The sequence below is a fragment of the Triturus cristatus genome, chromosome 8 (assembly GCF_964204655.1).
Source record: "Triturus cristatus chromosome 8, aTriCri1.1, whole genome shotgun sequence".
NCBI lineage: Eukaryota > Metazoa > Chordata > Amphibia > Caudata > Salamandridae > Triturus > Triturus cristatus.
Genome location: NC_140591.1, coordinates 1,118,658,527 through 1,118,675,024, shown reverse-complemented (window position 1 = coordinate 1,118,675,024; position 16,498 = coordinate 1,118,658,527). Strand labels below are relative to the sequence as shown.

General features: G+C 48.8%; 1 protein-coding gene across 11 annotated transcripts in view; it reads right to left on the bottom strand.

The window, feature by feature from the left end:
* TFDP1 (transcription factor Dp-1) overlaps nt 1-16,498 on the bottom strand; it is a 392,616-nt gene that overhangs the window by 134,019 nt on the left and 242,099 nt on the right. For all 11 annotated transcript variants that reach the window (XM_085622724.1, XM_085622729.1, XM_085622731.1 and 8 more), the window contains one exon: nt 8,750-8,901. In XM_085622724.1, coding sequence (XP_085478850.1) covers nt 8,750-8,901 — 152 coding nt within the window. The remainder of the gene's footprint in view (nt 1-8,749; nt 8,902-16,498) is intronic.

The window sequence follows — 16,498 nt, the reverse complement described above, 5'->3', positions numbered from 1 at the left end:
AAAATATTTTCCTAACTTGAGCTAAGATAGCACATCCGAACCCAATGGCGGAAAAAAACAATCTGAGGATGGAGAGGATGCCCATGCGCACTGTAGTCCAGGGGAGGAGTCACCTATCCAAGGATACTTCGAAGACTCTTCCAGGACAACAACGTGCAAACATCCGGACCCAACACTAGGCGGCGATCTATGCACAGATATGAATTCAGCAGCCCACATGCCTCGAACATATCGTTACACAAGTAGTAACTTGTGCATCTGAAAGAGACACGATAGTGATCGATTCCTTACCTTAGAATAGATACCCCAGCAATACCAACCCCGGTGATGGGTCTGTTAATAGATTACACCAGAAAGGCACAGAGAACAGAACGGACAAAGAAGCAGTTTCTCCGGACTTGACTGTCAAGGCAGTAATGCTTGGTAAACGTGTGCAGCGAGGCCCACGTAGCTGCCTGACATATCTTGCAAGGGAACGCCGCGTCCCAAGGCAGTAGTGGCTGCCGTTGCCCTGGTAGAATGGGCACGCAGCCCACAGGAGGCTCCTTCTTAGCGAACGTGTAACATGCTTTGATGCACAGAACGACCTACACAGAGATGGTTAGTTTGTGCACGGCCCGACCTTTTTTGGCACCCATGTAGTCAACAAAGAGCTGGTAATTCACCCGGAACTGCTGTGTGCGCTTTAGATAGAACAAGAGCGCACGTTTTGGTTCCAAACGGTGGAGCCTCGCTTCCTCTTTTGAAGTATGAGGAGGCAGAAAGAAGGTGGGCAAAGTGATGGTCTGCCCGATGTGGAAGGGCGTGACAACCTTTGGCAAAAAAGAAGGATGGGTCCTTAAAACCACCTTGTCCGGATGAACAGAAAGGAAAGGGGGTTTAGAAGAAAGAGCCTGGAGCTCACTCATTCTTCTGGCAGAGGTCATAGCTACCAGGAAAGCCGTCTTGAGAGTGAGAAGACGTAAAGGACAGGTATGAAGGGGCTCAAAAGGAGCGCACATCAGATAGGTCAAGGCAAGATTCAAGTCCCATTGAGGCACTATGAAAGGCATGGGAGGAAACGTGTGCGTAATGCCTTTCAGGAAACCGTTAACCGGGGACTTAAAGAGAGAAGGCTGATCTGGAAGCCTTAGAAAGGCGGAGATGGCCGAAAGATAACCTTTGATAGTGCCCAAGGGTAGTAGGAACAGAAGGACCTCAGAAAGAGGGGCAGAAAGTGGTTCCACAGACTTTGCTGTGCACCATGCCACAAACCTTTTCCACCGGCAGGCGTATACCGTCTTAGTGGAGGGACGCCTGGCTGCCAGAATGACATTACAGACTTCGGGAGGAAGATCGAAAGCGGTCAACTGTCGCCGCTCAACCTCCACGCATGGAGGCGGAGGCTGGACTGGTTCGGGTGGAAGACCGACCCCTGCTGCCGCGACAGAAGATCCTCCTGAAGAGGCAGACGAATCGGGGGATCGATCGCCATGCTGAGTAGCTCGGGATACCAGTATCTTCGTGCCAAATCCTAAGCCACAAGGATGACTTGGGCCCAGTCGCGCCGAATCTTCCTCAGCATTCTGGGCAGAAGTGGTATAAGCGGAAAGGCGTACAACAGACCGCAACTCCACTCGCAACGAAAAGTGTCGCCTAGCGAGTGCCGCCTTGGAAATTCCAATGCGCAGAACTGATGACATTGTGCGTTCTCTTCGGTGGCGAATAGATCTAACCAAGGCTCTCGCCACTGAGACCTTGCACCACCTCGGAGTGAAGCCGCCATTCGTGATCCATCAAGCACCGACGGCTGAGTTCGTCCGCCCTGGCGTTCAGAGAACATGCCAGGTGTTGAACCACCAAGGTAATGCCTTGATGTTCCAGCCACGACCAGAGGCGCAGAGCCTCCTGACATAGGGTCCACGACCCCACCACGCCCTGTTTGTTGCAATACCACATGGTGGTGGTGTTGTCCGTGAACACCTGCACCACACTTCCCCGGACAAAGGGAAGGAATGCCTTCAGTGCAAGTCGGATCGCCCGAAGCTCCAAAAGGTTGCTATGAAGCCAGGACTCTGCCGGAGACCAGAGTCCTCTGATCTCCGTCTCTCCCAAGTGGCCTCCCTATCCCAGGAGGGACCCATCCGTCACCATGTGTGCTCCAGTTGGGGAAGGGAGAGGGATCTGCCATTGACCCAATCGCGATTCGTGAGCCACCACTGTAGTTGTTGTGCAGTGCCCTCGGAGATCTGGACATGATCGGACAGGTTGCCCTGATGCTGCGCCAACTGGAACTTCAGGTCCCACTGCAGAGCCCGCAAATGCCACCTGGCATGTTGCACTAGCAGGATGCAGGAGGCCATCAGGCCCAGGAGCCGGAGGGTCATCCTGACTGAAACCCGGGATAGAGGCTGAAAGATCAGAATAATAGCCTGAATATCCCAGACTCGCTGCTTGGGAGGATAAACCCGAAACCGCGTCGAATCCAGAACCGCTCCGATGAAGGGGAGCTTCTGAGAGGGACTCCGGGGCGACTTCGGCACATTGATGAAGAACTCCAGCAAATGCATGAGGTCGGCCGTAGTCTGAAGGTGGGAGACGACTGCCTGGGGCGAGCCTGCGTTCTAACAACCAGTCGTCTAGGTAGGGGAAGACTGACACCCCTGATGAGCTTTGCACATCTGGCGAGAACCCGGTAGATCTCAACCAGGCGTGGCGACGAAGCGCCACAGTCGTAGAAATAGCTCTACCTAGTGAGTCCGCTGTGTCCAAACCACACCGAATGGCGAACTTAGCCGCATCCAACAGCTTGAGACAGCACGGCTTGGTCCTCCTCAGGACACTGAGGCAACACCTGTGCAACGGCATCCCACACCGCGTGGGAATAGCACCCCAAGAGGCATGCGGTGTTCACCAACTGCAGCCCTAAGCTGGTCAAAGAGAACAACCTCTTGCCGAACTGCTCCAGCTTCTTAAAGTCCTTATCCAGCGGAGCCATGGGGAAGGCACTCTGGGAAGTCGAAGCCTGGATGACTAGGCTCTCGGCGTAGGATGAGTGGTCAGAAAGGCCGGGTCACCCGGTGCAGGGCGATGACGCCTGGCGACATTCTTATCCACTGGGGCCCCTGTGGCAGGCCGCGACCAAGTGCCCAGTAATACGTCAGTGAGGGTGTCGTTAAATGGCAGCAGGGGCTTCGACGAAGTGGACGCCTTCTGAAGCACCTCAGTGAGGAGATTAGTCTTCAGAGCCACCGTCGGGAGATCAAGGTGGAGGAAACCAGCGGCACGACGGCGCACCATCGTGTACGAAGCGCCCTCCTCCATGGTAAGCGGAGGAGAGGCAAACCCTGGGTCAGAGGAGAGCTCAAGGCTGCCCGCCTCCTCTAACTCTTCTGCCCAGTCCTGCTCGGACTCACACTGACGAGCAAGAAGGTCATTGGACCCCTCCCAGTCGTCCTCCCCCTCCGCCGTATGTGCAGACTGCGGCGGCAGGTCAGGGACCTGGGAAGGAACAAACGGCGCCGGGAACGGCGCAGGACGGGGCCGAACCGGCACCGTGTCCCAATGCGGATACCAGGTAGGGACAAAAGTGTCCGAGAACCTGGGCAGGGGCGGAACAAATTGTATCCACTGCGGCGGCGGAGCCGAGGGCGGCGCTGGGGACGGAGCCGGCAGCGTGGGACCTTGTGGCGCCGTGCCTAGAGCCAGCTGCACGGGATCCTGTGGCGCCGGAGCCACCGGCGGCCCAACAGGATCCGGACACGGGACCGCGGGGCCCAAGTGCGCGCCGGCGGGAGCCCGAGGCCTAAACAGGCGGTCCATGGTTGCAAGAAATTCTTGCACCTGTGCGGGAGTCGCAGACTGACCCGGGTATGGTGAGTAGACCGCAGAACCCCCTGCCCCCTTGTCCACATCCGTGGATCGACGGGGGGACGTTCGAGAGCGACAACGCTTCTTCGACTTCTTATTGTGTCGTCTCTTACCCGAATCCGAAGGTGAAGACTTGGAGCCTGAGGAGCGATGATGGCGGTCCCGCGAGCGTTCTCTGGAGCGGCCCCTGGACGAGCGCCGGACCTCAAACAGCTTCTGGCACCGCTCCCTCAAAGCCTTCGGGCCATGGCCAAACAGTCCATACAGGCCCCGGAGTCGTGGTCGCGCTCCAGGCAATAGGGACAGACGTCGTGGGGGTCCGCCACCGACATATTGCGACGGCAAGCCCCACAAGACTTAAAACAAGGCATTCCTACGGCACCAAAGTAGACTCAAACTTCCAGGAGACAAAAGTCTCAAAAACATAGTCAACAAGCATTGGCATAGCCAATAGGTCTCGCCTTTGGGACCGTATAAGTGTTTAGCCATGCAACACTTGATGTTGTTGCACCCTGGATATTGTGCTGCATAACTAAATACTTACAAGGTCCCAAAGGCGAGATCTATTGCCAATGCTTATTAGGTACTTCAACCGCTGCGACTACGTTGTCAAGTTAAATATAGGGGGCAGACATTTCTGGTCAGAAAGAGCAACATCTTTAAACTGTCACTAAGGCAGTGGGGGTGAGCGATATGTGAAACGAGGAACACTATAATGTATATTGTAAGTCTTAAACATGAGGGCATGCACTCTCTCAAAAGGGAAGACTTGGGACCTGTGAGCTACAGGCACTGCCATTCTTCTAAGTTTAAAACTATGAATAGTTTCGGCACACGAGTCAGGTGTAAATAGCACGGCAGCTTTCATACCGTACACAGGCCAACAATCCTGCTACTCTGGCAACCGTGAGCAGCTGCAACGTCACTTCCTCCGTGGATGCTATGCCAGGGTTCACATGCTGTCTGTACTGCTCCGCGGCGGCCGTGCACGATCACAACTGAAGAGGAGGCTGCGACGCAGGAGGGCTCGTGGAGGCGAGCACGGAGGATGGCCGCTGCCACATTGTGCCAGAGCGGCGCCTCCGGGCACCACGAGAAGAGCCTGGGTTTGCTCACTACCAAGTTCTTCACCCTGTTGCAGGAAGCCAAGGATGGCGTGCTGGATCTTAAAGTGGTCAGTGTGACTTCCGTACTCATGGGATAGGCGTCCTACATGTGCAGGGGTCTAAGACCACTGCATTTCCCCATTCGTATGTGTTTGGCGTGGGGTGCAGTCTTCGAGAGCCAAACTTTTTTCCACATTTGGCACGGTTAGGAGAGAGTGAAAGAGAACGAGACACCCGAAAATTGATGGTTCTCATCTAGAGTCTCGCTGTTTGTCCATGGTGATTGAACATGTCAGTCATTCGTGGATCTGAACCTTTGCTCTCTTTGTGAGGTGCTCTTCTCAAGCTGTTGAGGCCCCAAGTGGGGGAATGTTTTTGTAGGGATCCCATGAGAGCCACGTCCTTAAAATATAATCAGTTATATGGAGGCAAGATGTCGAGCCTGTAGCAAGCACAGCATGCCTTTACTTAATTGTGCAGTGAGTGGTCCATGGAAAAGATCAGGAGTGAAAGACCTCAACATAACTCAAGACAAGCCCGGGAGTTGTGTGCGCGCGCACTAAAAGAATTATTTTTAAAAAAGCACGCTAAGGCCTGCTGCAGTATAGAGCGGGGGGAGTGGAGGCCAGCAGAGTGACGCGATCTGTGGTGGGGGAGGGGGAGGGAATTGAAGCCCAAGCAAGCAAGGCGGAGAGAGGCAGCAAGGCTTAATGAGCCGTGACAAACCCACATGGCGGCTGCGCGCGTGCACGCGCTCGTGAATGCAAGCTTGAGGCCGGGAAAAATCTCTGGTAGCACTTTGAAAATGCACTAACTGTCTCGCAGCACACGCGCTGGCTCAGGCGAGACCTAAAAAGTGACTAAGGTACGTGCTCTAACCGGATCTGCGCTTACTGGCGCAGAAAAAGAAAGAACTGACGTCAGCGTGCATGGGTGGCGCCTAAGTAGTCTCCGTGACGTCATCTTAGCGCATCCTACGCCAGCGACAGACGCGGAGCTGCACAACGCCACCTACTGACAGACAGAGGTACTGCTAGCGAAAACTTACCGGATCCAGTCTGAAGCCTGGGGATACTCTAAGGTAAGGAATCTATCACTAACGTGTCTCTTTCAGATACATGTTTAGATTTGGGTTTTGGTGCCGAAGGTGTTTTTTCGGCACCGGAGTGGTGCCGGCCCGAGCCGGAAGGCTTCTCTTTATGTTTCGGAGCCGGGCCGGAGAGTTGGGCATCGGAAAACTTGTCTGTGCCGACCTTGACCCGAAAAGCGTTACAACAAACAAATGATGGACGGAATGCTGACAATGCATACATTCTCCCCCAGTCAAGAGATCTGGGTTAAATCCATCGTTCTTTTGCCCACTACACCACCCCAGTTCAGACATGGCCATATGCAAATCAGTCTTGACCCTGTGCCTCATGGGAACAGTCCAGCCCTTACTGCCAAGCCAGGTCTTCCCTGGACCGGAATCAAGCATCCTAGGACCGGTTTCTGGCTATCAGCCGTCATCAGCCAGGATAGCTTGACTCCAGTGGCGTAGTGAGCACGGGTCCCACGTCTGGGAATACCCATCCCACTTAGGTTCCAGTCCAGGGAGGACCTGGCTTGGCAGTTCGGGCTGGACTGTTCCCATGCGGCACAGGGTCAAGACTGATTTGCATATGGCTGGGTTCAAACTGGAACGGCATGGTGAGCAAAAAAACGATGGATTTAGGCCCAGATCTCTGTACTGGGGTGAATGTATGACATTGTTCTGCATTCTGTCCATCAATTGTTGTTTTTGCATTTGTCACCCCGAGTGGGAAGGGTATGCCCAGACGTGGGTCCCTTGCTCTCCATGCCACTGGAAATCAAGCAAGCCTGGCTGAAATGCCAGAAACCGGTCCTAGGATGCTTGTTTCCAGTCCAGGGAGGACCTGGCTTGGCAGTTCGGGCTGGACTGTTCCCATGAGGCACAGGGACAAGACTGATTTGCATATGGCTGGGTTCAAACTGGAACGGCATGGTGAGCAAAAAAACGATGGATTTAGGCCCAGATCTCTGTACTGGGGTGAATGTATGACATTGTTCTGCATTCCTTCCATCAATTGTTGTTTTTGACCTTGGCCCGAAGGCAGACGAGGGACCGGAGCCTTTGTCTTAGGTTGTTGAGTTGGCAAAGGGGTGACTTTACTCACGGTACGTTGACCCGGAGTAACTTGCTCCTCTCCTTCCATGTCGGAGTTGATTTTGGTTTGCTGTTCTGTGTCGGAATCTTCCCCGGAGATGTCCGGTGTGGAGCTGCTCTGGTGTCGCATCTCGTGGCGTCGAGCCCGACGGTGACGAAGTGTCTTTTTCGATCGAAACGATCGGCACGCGTCGCAGTCATTCTCGTTGTGTTCCGGGGACAGGCCGAGATTGCACACTTCGTGCAAGTCGGTCCGTGGAAATTTAGCGCGACATCCGGGACAGAACTTGAAGGGAGTCTGTTCCATCGACTGCTAGTGCGGTCAGCGGGTAGGCCCGAAGGCCTGGAACGAGTTTTCCGATCAAAGTTTTTTCGAGGTGAGACGTTACACGACGAATGGAGAACCGCGTTCGATAACAATACTGTCTAGGGGGGTTGATTGAGCGTCAAAGGGAACTGAGAAACGGTGCCGAACCTGAGCGCAGCAATACACTTCCGAACCCGATGGCGGGAAAAAACAACCCATCAATGGAGTCGATGCCCATGCACACTATCATCGAAAGGAGGATTCACTTACCTCGTGACCGGAAAGATTTCTTCAAAGAAAAACAAAGTGCAAACATCCAGACCCAACACTAGATGACGATCTATGCATAGCATATGATCTACAGCTCATATGTCTCGAACATTTGGTTCCTTAGTGGATGTAAGAATAAAGAACCAAATTTATGTTGAGATGCAATTTTGAAAGGGGCAAGATGAACTGTGGGAGAAGGATGAATCTTCTTTGGATGATGTCCTCCTCATTGCTAAAAAGATACAGAGCATTCTGTGAAGTGCGTTGAGGTCATAAAAAAGGAAGGGGAGAAAAAGAATGCAGTGCATGTGGTTAAAAGTGCAGGACAAAAAAAAGGATGTTCACAATAGGGGGGAGAGGAAAAGTACTTTTCTAGGCAAATGCTTTCTTTGTGGGAAGACAGGGCATTTAGCCAATGACAGACTATGTCCAGCAAGTAAGGGTACCTGTAGCAATTGTAAAAAGAAAGGGCACTTTGCCATTATTTGCAAAGGCAAGGCATTCAAAGAGTCGACTGAGACCTGGAAATCACGGCAAAAGAAAACTAAACATGTTTAGAGTGCAAATGAAAAAGCTTTCCAAAGAGAAAAAAAACGAGGAGGAAATGAATAGCTAAAGAAGGTGACTACAGCATCATAGCTGAACAACCTGGAAGCCTTAAAAGGGGCAGCATCTATTCCCTAGGCCATCAACAGCTTTGTGCTCAAATAAAAAAATATTTTTTCTAGTTCTGAAACGGTTTTTAATGGTGATGATTCAGTGAACGACAACCCCCTGCATTTGTGGTGTGCCTGTATGAGCATCCACGTTTATGATAAATGTATCATCCTCATCTCACTTTAAGACTGAATACTATTTATATGCACTTTCAATTGAATGATCATTGTCTTGCTTCCGATGCATAAAATCGTGGTTGTTGCACCAACAATGTCTTTCTATACGATAACTGTACCTTCATTTCATTTGAGCAATTGGTTAATAGCAGTAAAAGTGATAATATTAAATATCAAAAAGTAAAGGTATTTTAGAAACTTGCATCCCTTGACTTACTTGTCATTGGAAATACTGCAGTCTATAACTGTCTTTTTGCTGGTGTTCACAATGATAAATGGTAAGTGTATGACAGAGTTGGACGGAGGGGCTTTGTTCGTCTGTTGCTCATTCTGACGATTCCGCTGAACCAAGTTCTTAAAGGCAATTTGCTGAAAAAGGTTACAAATATTATAAATTCATCAACTGTTCACAGCACACAAACAAAAAAATATTTTGAAGTCAAGTCATGCAAAAAAATGCTCTATATAAAAGTTTGTCAAGTGCTCACAAGATATGGAAGACTTGAATTCTCTGCTATGGCAGAGCAGACGTTCCTTTATTAGAAACCCTTTAATTACTGTGTGCCAGAATTCTGAATGTACATTCTTTTGTATCCCAAGTGCCTCAATAACATTTCAATGACGCTGGTAAGCTTGAATAACAAACATTGAAAATGCAATAGGTCTCGCCTTTGATTAAGTTAAAGCCATTTGCTTTGCTAATGGTATTATATAGCTAAGCAAATGGCTTTAACTTAATAAAAGGCGAGACCTATTGCATTTCTAATGCTTGTTACAGGCTGCTGTAAAGACTAGAATGGCTGCCACTACAATGGTAGCTTAGTGAGACACAGTTAACTTATGGCCCATGGATAAATGTATAGATTACTTTTTATGTATTTAACGCTTTGTGAATTGATGGCTTTGTTTGGCTCACCGGCTAACCCATCTATATAGCACACTCCTTTTATGTAAAAGGGTGAATATCGGAATTTATTTCAAATGTCAATGATATCTGGGTGCGTCAAACTGTATAGGATTTTTAAGAAGGTTTTAAAGAACCTTTGTATATTTGAATCGGAATTAATTGTTATAAATTTGGTTTTATATATTTTTTTATTGTCATGAAAATTGTGTGGCTACTCAACTATTGTAAAAACACAAGAAATGAAATTATATGCACTTTTATGCATTTTATTGCAAAATAAAGTTTGATTTTGATTTGACTGTCTGATTGCATATGAAGCGGTCTTAGTAGAGGCAGAATAAATGAGTGACGGTGTCTTATTAGAGACAGGTTAGACGGTGGGAGTGTCTAATTAGAGACCAACCCGATGGTGAAAGTGTCTGATTAGAGATAAAATTGAAGGTGACTCACTGATTGTACAGAGCAGAAAGAGATGGACAAAGCGGTCTGGTTAGGATAAAGTAAATGAGTGGGCGCATCTGGTTAGGGACAGAGTAGACAGATGAAGGAGTCTTAGAAAAAGAATAGACAGGTGAAGGTGTCTGATGGAGGACAGACTGTGATTAGAGACAGTCAACGGTTCACACTTTGAAGGAATCGACAGAGGTGTCTAATTAAGGACACAGTAAATGGATGAATGATTAGAGAAAAAAGATGAACGAAGGTGTCTGATTGGGGTCGAATGGCTGGAGGTGGAGACTGATTAAAGAAAGAGACTGCTTGGTGTCTGATAGGAGACAGAGACGGTCGAAGATGTCTGATGTAGAGTCCCAGAACTCCGCTCCTCTATCACTTGTTGCTTGCCTCGGACCCTGTACAGCACTCCTACCTTGTGACTAGGATTCAGCTGTACAAATACCATATACATATATAAATATGTGATAACAGCCAAGAGTGCATGAGAATATGTACAAATTGTGTGAAAGGGCATGTAGAGCTGGTGCCCCAAGTTGAGATACTACAACTAATGCCAGTAAGTAGGTCTGGTACCATGCAAACTGTCATAAAACAATATCAGTTCACTGATAAACTTAAAAGACGACCAACTGGAATTTAACAGAGGCACACTGAGCTAAATTGAATTTTAATTTTAATATTTGTAGGGCGCAACGAATCATCCCCAAGGGGATCTCTTGGCGCCTGAGAGGCAGATTACCGGAAAAGTGAAGATCTAACAGAACAGCCACGTCTTAAGAAGCTTCTTGAATTGTGACAGGTTAGGACATGCTCGCAGCTCATCTGGTAGGCTGTTTCAGTGGGCGGGGGCTAGATGAGAAAATGCCCTCCCTCCCATCTTGGTTTAACTGATTCTGCAGGTGCGGAGCAGCCTTTGACTACTAGATCTCAGGGGGTGCCCTGGAGAGTACCATTGCATCTTCTCAGTTAAATATGTCAGTCCAAGTCCATTAAGGGCTTTGAATGCCAGGCACAGAAGTTTAAAAATTGATCTTTTCTCAATAGGAAGCCAATGAAGGTGCCGTAATAAAGGTAGTGATGGGGTCGTGGCAGCTTGTTTAAGGCCAGGCGTGCTGCCGTGTTTTGTACAACCTGCAGCCTAGATAACAGATCTTCTCTGATCCCTACCAGTAGAGAGTTCCCATAGTCTAGTCAACTGACTAGAAGCGCCTGAATGAGAATTTTCCTGGTGTGAAGGGGGATCCAGGGAAAGACTTTCCTTAGCTTGCGCATTATGCCAAAGTACTTGCCCGCGGTGATTTTTACGTGCTCCTCCATCGAGACTTTGTCATCGATCACCACCCACAGGTCCTTTGCAAAAAAATTTGGGAATGGGGGCTTCCCCCATTTCTTCTGGCCACCACTCCGTGGACCATAGCTCCTCAGCTTTGCCGAATGGCAAGATCTCAGTTTTACTGGAGTTCAATTGTAAAAAGTTCTTGCTCATCCAGGTAGCGATTTTTAGCAAGCAGCCTTTGAATTTTTCTCTGGTCAAAGCAGGGTCTTTCCCAATGGGGACTAGCACCTGTGTGTCATCTGCATAGGAGATCGTATGGAACCCACAAGATCTAATAATTGGGGCCAACGTGGAGACAAATATTGAACAGGGTGGGACTTAGGATAGAACCCTGCGGTACCCCCTTGTCCACCACTGCCGTGTTAGATACACACGTGTCCATTTGTACACATTGTGTTCTTTCTGACAGGAAACTATGTATCCAATTTAAGGCTGGGCCTCTGACACCAATCCCTCGCAGTTTATCTAGAAGGACACTGTGAGAGATGGTGTCAAAGGCTGCTGAGAGATCCAGGAGAACTAGTATAGCGGGTTAAATTAATTAACAGAAGTGGCAGCTGCATTTTGCACAATCCAAAGATGATACAGAAGGGGTTTACGTAAGCCAAGAAGACTGCATCCTTTAATCTAAACAGATTGAGATAGAGGCCTGGATCTCCCTTCAACTCAGAGGCAAGGAACAATTTTCCACAAGCCCTTCAAAAGGGAGCCACAAGCACCAGCGCTCTTGTTGACATGTGGGCAGAAGATAAGACCTGAGTTGAGAGTAACACCAACATTTTTGGTCATAGTAGCAGGGCAGGGAGTGGGCCAGAGCCAGCGACTATGAAATAGAGGCCCATATTTAAGGATGACTCACTGGAAAAAAGCTCAATTTCATCTCCATTCAAAGGGTTACTAATCACCAAACTTGAGACTGAAACAAGACATCGCTGAAGTTTAAGGGGAATGTAAGAGTTACTACAACTTGTTACACCAAGAACTGAATATCAACAGCTGAGTTAAAAAAGGATTTGTCAAATCATTCACAATGTAAAATAAAAGCCCTACTTTGCTAAAAATCATTAAAGTAAGCCTACTGGCTTTAAAATGAAGATAAACATGGCCATGCATGCAGTTGTCTGTTTCAGAGGAGGGATTATTCTGTTAAGACACAATTTTACCTTAAGTTATCAAGTTGTTACCAGTAGGACATCAGGGGACAGTGATACTGATATCTAAGAACAGGTGCAATGTGAGGCAGTGTCATGCCTCATGTGTCCAATATCAAGACGAGCAGAGAAGCTAACCCCACACCATCCAACAACTGAATGTGGCTCCTGAAAAAAGCTGAGTTTCGACTTGTGAAGCACTTTAATGGGTGTCAAGCCCTTATCACCCTAGATAAACATGCCTGTGTCCCGGACGTCGTACTGCTGGCCAACATACCTAAAGAATTAGTAATAATCATAATATTGTTGATTTTGGCGACCAACAGAGTAAACAAAAAAGCAAAAAAAAACAGGCACAGTTCTCCCATTATCAATCACACACACACACCAAAGCTATACCGTGCATTCTTTGGCATTTAACATTGCCGTATCAACTTACATACCAAGTCAGCAGCAAATTCAAGAGGTTCATGAGTACCGTAAAGAAGGCAATGGTTTCTGTAAACAAACAAGAGGTTCACCTACAAGTAACATGTTTTTCCAGTCATGAAGGAGTACTGATCCACTCTTCACCAATCGACTTACGGTATCTCTGCGACAGTCATTATGATATCACGTGACTGGCACCATCCCTTTTGGCTCCAACCAGGCTGCCCTAGTTGGCACCAAATCCAGACAGACCGAAGTCATGCAGGCAGAAGGCAATTGGAAGAATGATGTCAGCAACAGGCATCAAAGGGTGTTAAGACGATGAACCTTATACAAAAGGACTAAGTGTTGGTCAAAGGCAGTCATCCAAGCTAGAAGTTTAGAATAGCTTTTGACCCTCAGTCCGTGGCTATGATGACTGCAAAAAGGCACTGACAACTGTCATGGGAAATGACATAATTCATCAGCCTTAACTGTAATGTGCCAGTCATCAGGAATTTCGAGACAAAGGCAAACACGCTTTCAGTCAACTCCAGACTTGTTTGTTACCAATGTGAATGATCAAAGTGTGAGCATGAGAGTAAAAGAAGACGCGGAGACAGCTCCAAATGTGAACGCCAATTCCTGACCAAGTCAATAAGATGACCAGTGAAACAGCTCGGAAATGGGCCAACGCAACCTGGAAAGGAGTCCTAATACCACTAAAGACCACACTTTACTGCCTCGTGCAGACTGTGTGCTGTGACCCCTGGCACAAAGATGCCTATCTGGGACACTGTTGGATTATTTATTTTGCTTTTTGTTTGCCCGATTGGAAAGGGATGTAATAATTGTAGTGGCAGCGCTGTTTATTGTTCAAGAAGGGCAGTGGGGAGTCTCGGTTTTATTCAGCAAACACATGCGTCATAAGCCCAATAAAAAGACAAGCATTTGCAATGCAATAGGTCTCGCATTTATAAGAGTTTGAGCTATTGGCATTGTAAAATTACAATGCCTTTTATTTATGTTTTGGTTTTAAAACAAATAAAAGGCATTGTCATTTACAATGTCAGTAGCATAAACTTGCATAAAAGCAGTGTGTGGAGTGCAGCAGTGTGCGGAGTGCAGCAGTGTGCGGAGTGCAGCAGTGTGCGGCGTGCAGCAGTGTGCGGCGTGCAGCAGTGTGAGGCATGCAGCACTGTGTGGCATGCAGCGGCGTGCAGCAGTGTGCGGCGTGCAGCAGTGTCGTGCAGCATGCAGCAGTGAGTAATGCAGCAGTGTGCAGCAGCGTGCGGCGTGCAGCAGTGTTTCGTGTAGCATTGTGCAGCAGTGTTTCGTGTAGCATTGTGCGGCGTGCAGCAGTGTGCGGCGTGCAGCGGCATGCAGCAGTGTGCGGCGTGCAGCAGTGTGTAATGCAGCAGTGTGTAATGCAGCAGTGTGCGCAGCAGTGTGTGGCGTGCGGTAGTGTGCGGCGTGCAGCAGTGTGCCGCGTGCAGCAGTGTGCCGCGTGCAGCAGTGTGCGGCTTGCAGCAGCGTGGTTTGTAAACAACAAGAAAAGCGGACATCAAAGGAAGGGTGGGAGGGAACGAGCATATGGGGTGTGAGTTATAACGAAAGTTAATTGTTGTAAGAGGGGATGCAGGAAGTGAGGCCGAGTGCGCGCTGGCGAAAGCAGTCTGCTGCTTTCAAGTCCGATGCCAGATGCCAGCTTCGCGCTTGAATGCCTCACATGCACTGGCCATAAACCGCATTTCTAAGGTCTTGTGCCCCTTACTAAATCTCTCTGAATGCGTGAGGCGGCGCAGGAAGTAGCTGGTGGCAAATGGAGTGCGCGTAACCGCCACCCGATCTGCCTGGGAAGCCTTTGGGAGCATTTTCTGAAGCCCCTACATAAGTCTCGCTGAGCGATCGCTTACAAGATAGCCAGGCAAGACCTAAAAAACTGAACTGAGGCATGTGGTCCCAACCAAACAGATCTTATTGCTCCATTGCGCAACCCATGCCAGAGACAATATGTTAATGGCCCCGCTCATAACAATACAATGAGTGAGTGTGGGTTTTATTGCCACTCATGCCTTCGGGCAACTGCTTTGTTGACAAAACCTCACTTGGGGCAATTTAGTGTTAGTGTTTGAAAAGTCAAGACTAGCTCATTGCGTCATTTAGGACATGAGTCCCCTTGCAAGTTGTGCAAAGAATGCGCCACTTTCAGACTATATTGATGACAATATGGGGAGTTTTGCTCTCTTTACATTTGTTGTCAGATTTCATGAAAGAGTTCTTAGTGAGTTCAGCGCAGATAGGGCATTTCAACAGCACACAGCTCTCTCCTGCTCTCATCTCAGTGCCTGCGCGGGAACGAGATCCCACTTAAAACTAGACTATTTGGGTAGATTATTAAAATGCAGTTTGGGAATACTGTTTTTTTAATAATCGACCTGATTACCTTGAAAAACTATAAAACATATACAGAATAGACAGCGTATTTGGTAGGAACGCCCCTTCACCAACCCTCCTCTCCCCTGCTTTTTTTTCCGGCCGGTATTTCCCATAGGTCAGAGGCAAAATATTGAAAATCGGCCCCCGAGCAACTACATACCTTTTCGGAAGAGTTGTTGATTTGCATTGAACGAAAATATTTTCCTCTCTCTCTTGCAGGGCTGGGTCTGGAAAAGTTTGAACCCTTAGGGCTGGATTCTAGCAACAGTGTGAGAGGGCAGCCCCAAGGGAGCTGCAGGCACCATGGCTCTCAGTCAGGTCAGGGTAGAGTCAGGGCGTTGCCATGGTACTGGCTGTTCAGCCTCCTATAGTCGCAGCAGGAAATGCCAGGCCGTGTTAGGAACGTAACTTCCACTGGTGCAGCAGGTGCAGTGGCACCGGGGTGCAGAAGGGCCTCTCGACCCTGATTGATGTATTTTATAGTTCAAACAGCAGCAGGGGGGGCAATTCCTTTCCCTGCACTAGGGCCCCTGCAAGGAAACCGCGGTCATGGCTGCTTTAACAAACCACTACAAATGAGAAGTCTGCGCGGCAGCCGAGCAAAAAGGGAAATGGAAACAAAAATGCACATCAATGAAACACGAGTTTATGTGAATGAAATGCGGCATGCTAAACCAAATTAATGAAATACTAATTGCACCGCACAAAACGATAATATATTGTGATCGGAATTGAGATGAGCGCTTCGAGTCCAGCGGTTTTCATCTCAAACTAGTGTGATGACTTGCGCTCGGGGGATGGCTCTTATAAAAGAGGGCTGGACTATAACTGGAAATCCCCTTGCAGAAACAACATGCCGCTCAACGGGGGTGTCTACTGTGCTACACGATTCTTGGGACAAAATAGGTTTTCTGTTTAATAGCCACACCCTTGCTGCTCCCACCTTTTCTTTATAAATCGGACCCAAGATGTGCGAAGAAAGGGGAGAAAAACAAACAATAAGACGCACTCCAGCCCTTTTTTCTCCCAGTAATATAAAATACGGTAGAGGGGGTGCCCGACAGCCTACCTGTACAGTACGGAACGGCTATATCCCAAGGCAGAGGGAGCCGGGTCCGAAGCAGGGCTCGCACCTCACTGCCTCTTCCAGTTGACTGAAGCTATAAAGATCGCCTGCACACTGCTCCCGGTGATCCCCACGGGACCTCCTGCAACTCAAAAAGGGGCTTCTCAGAGTGCACCCCACAAAATGCAATAGGGTCTGTGTCT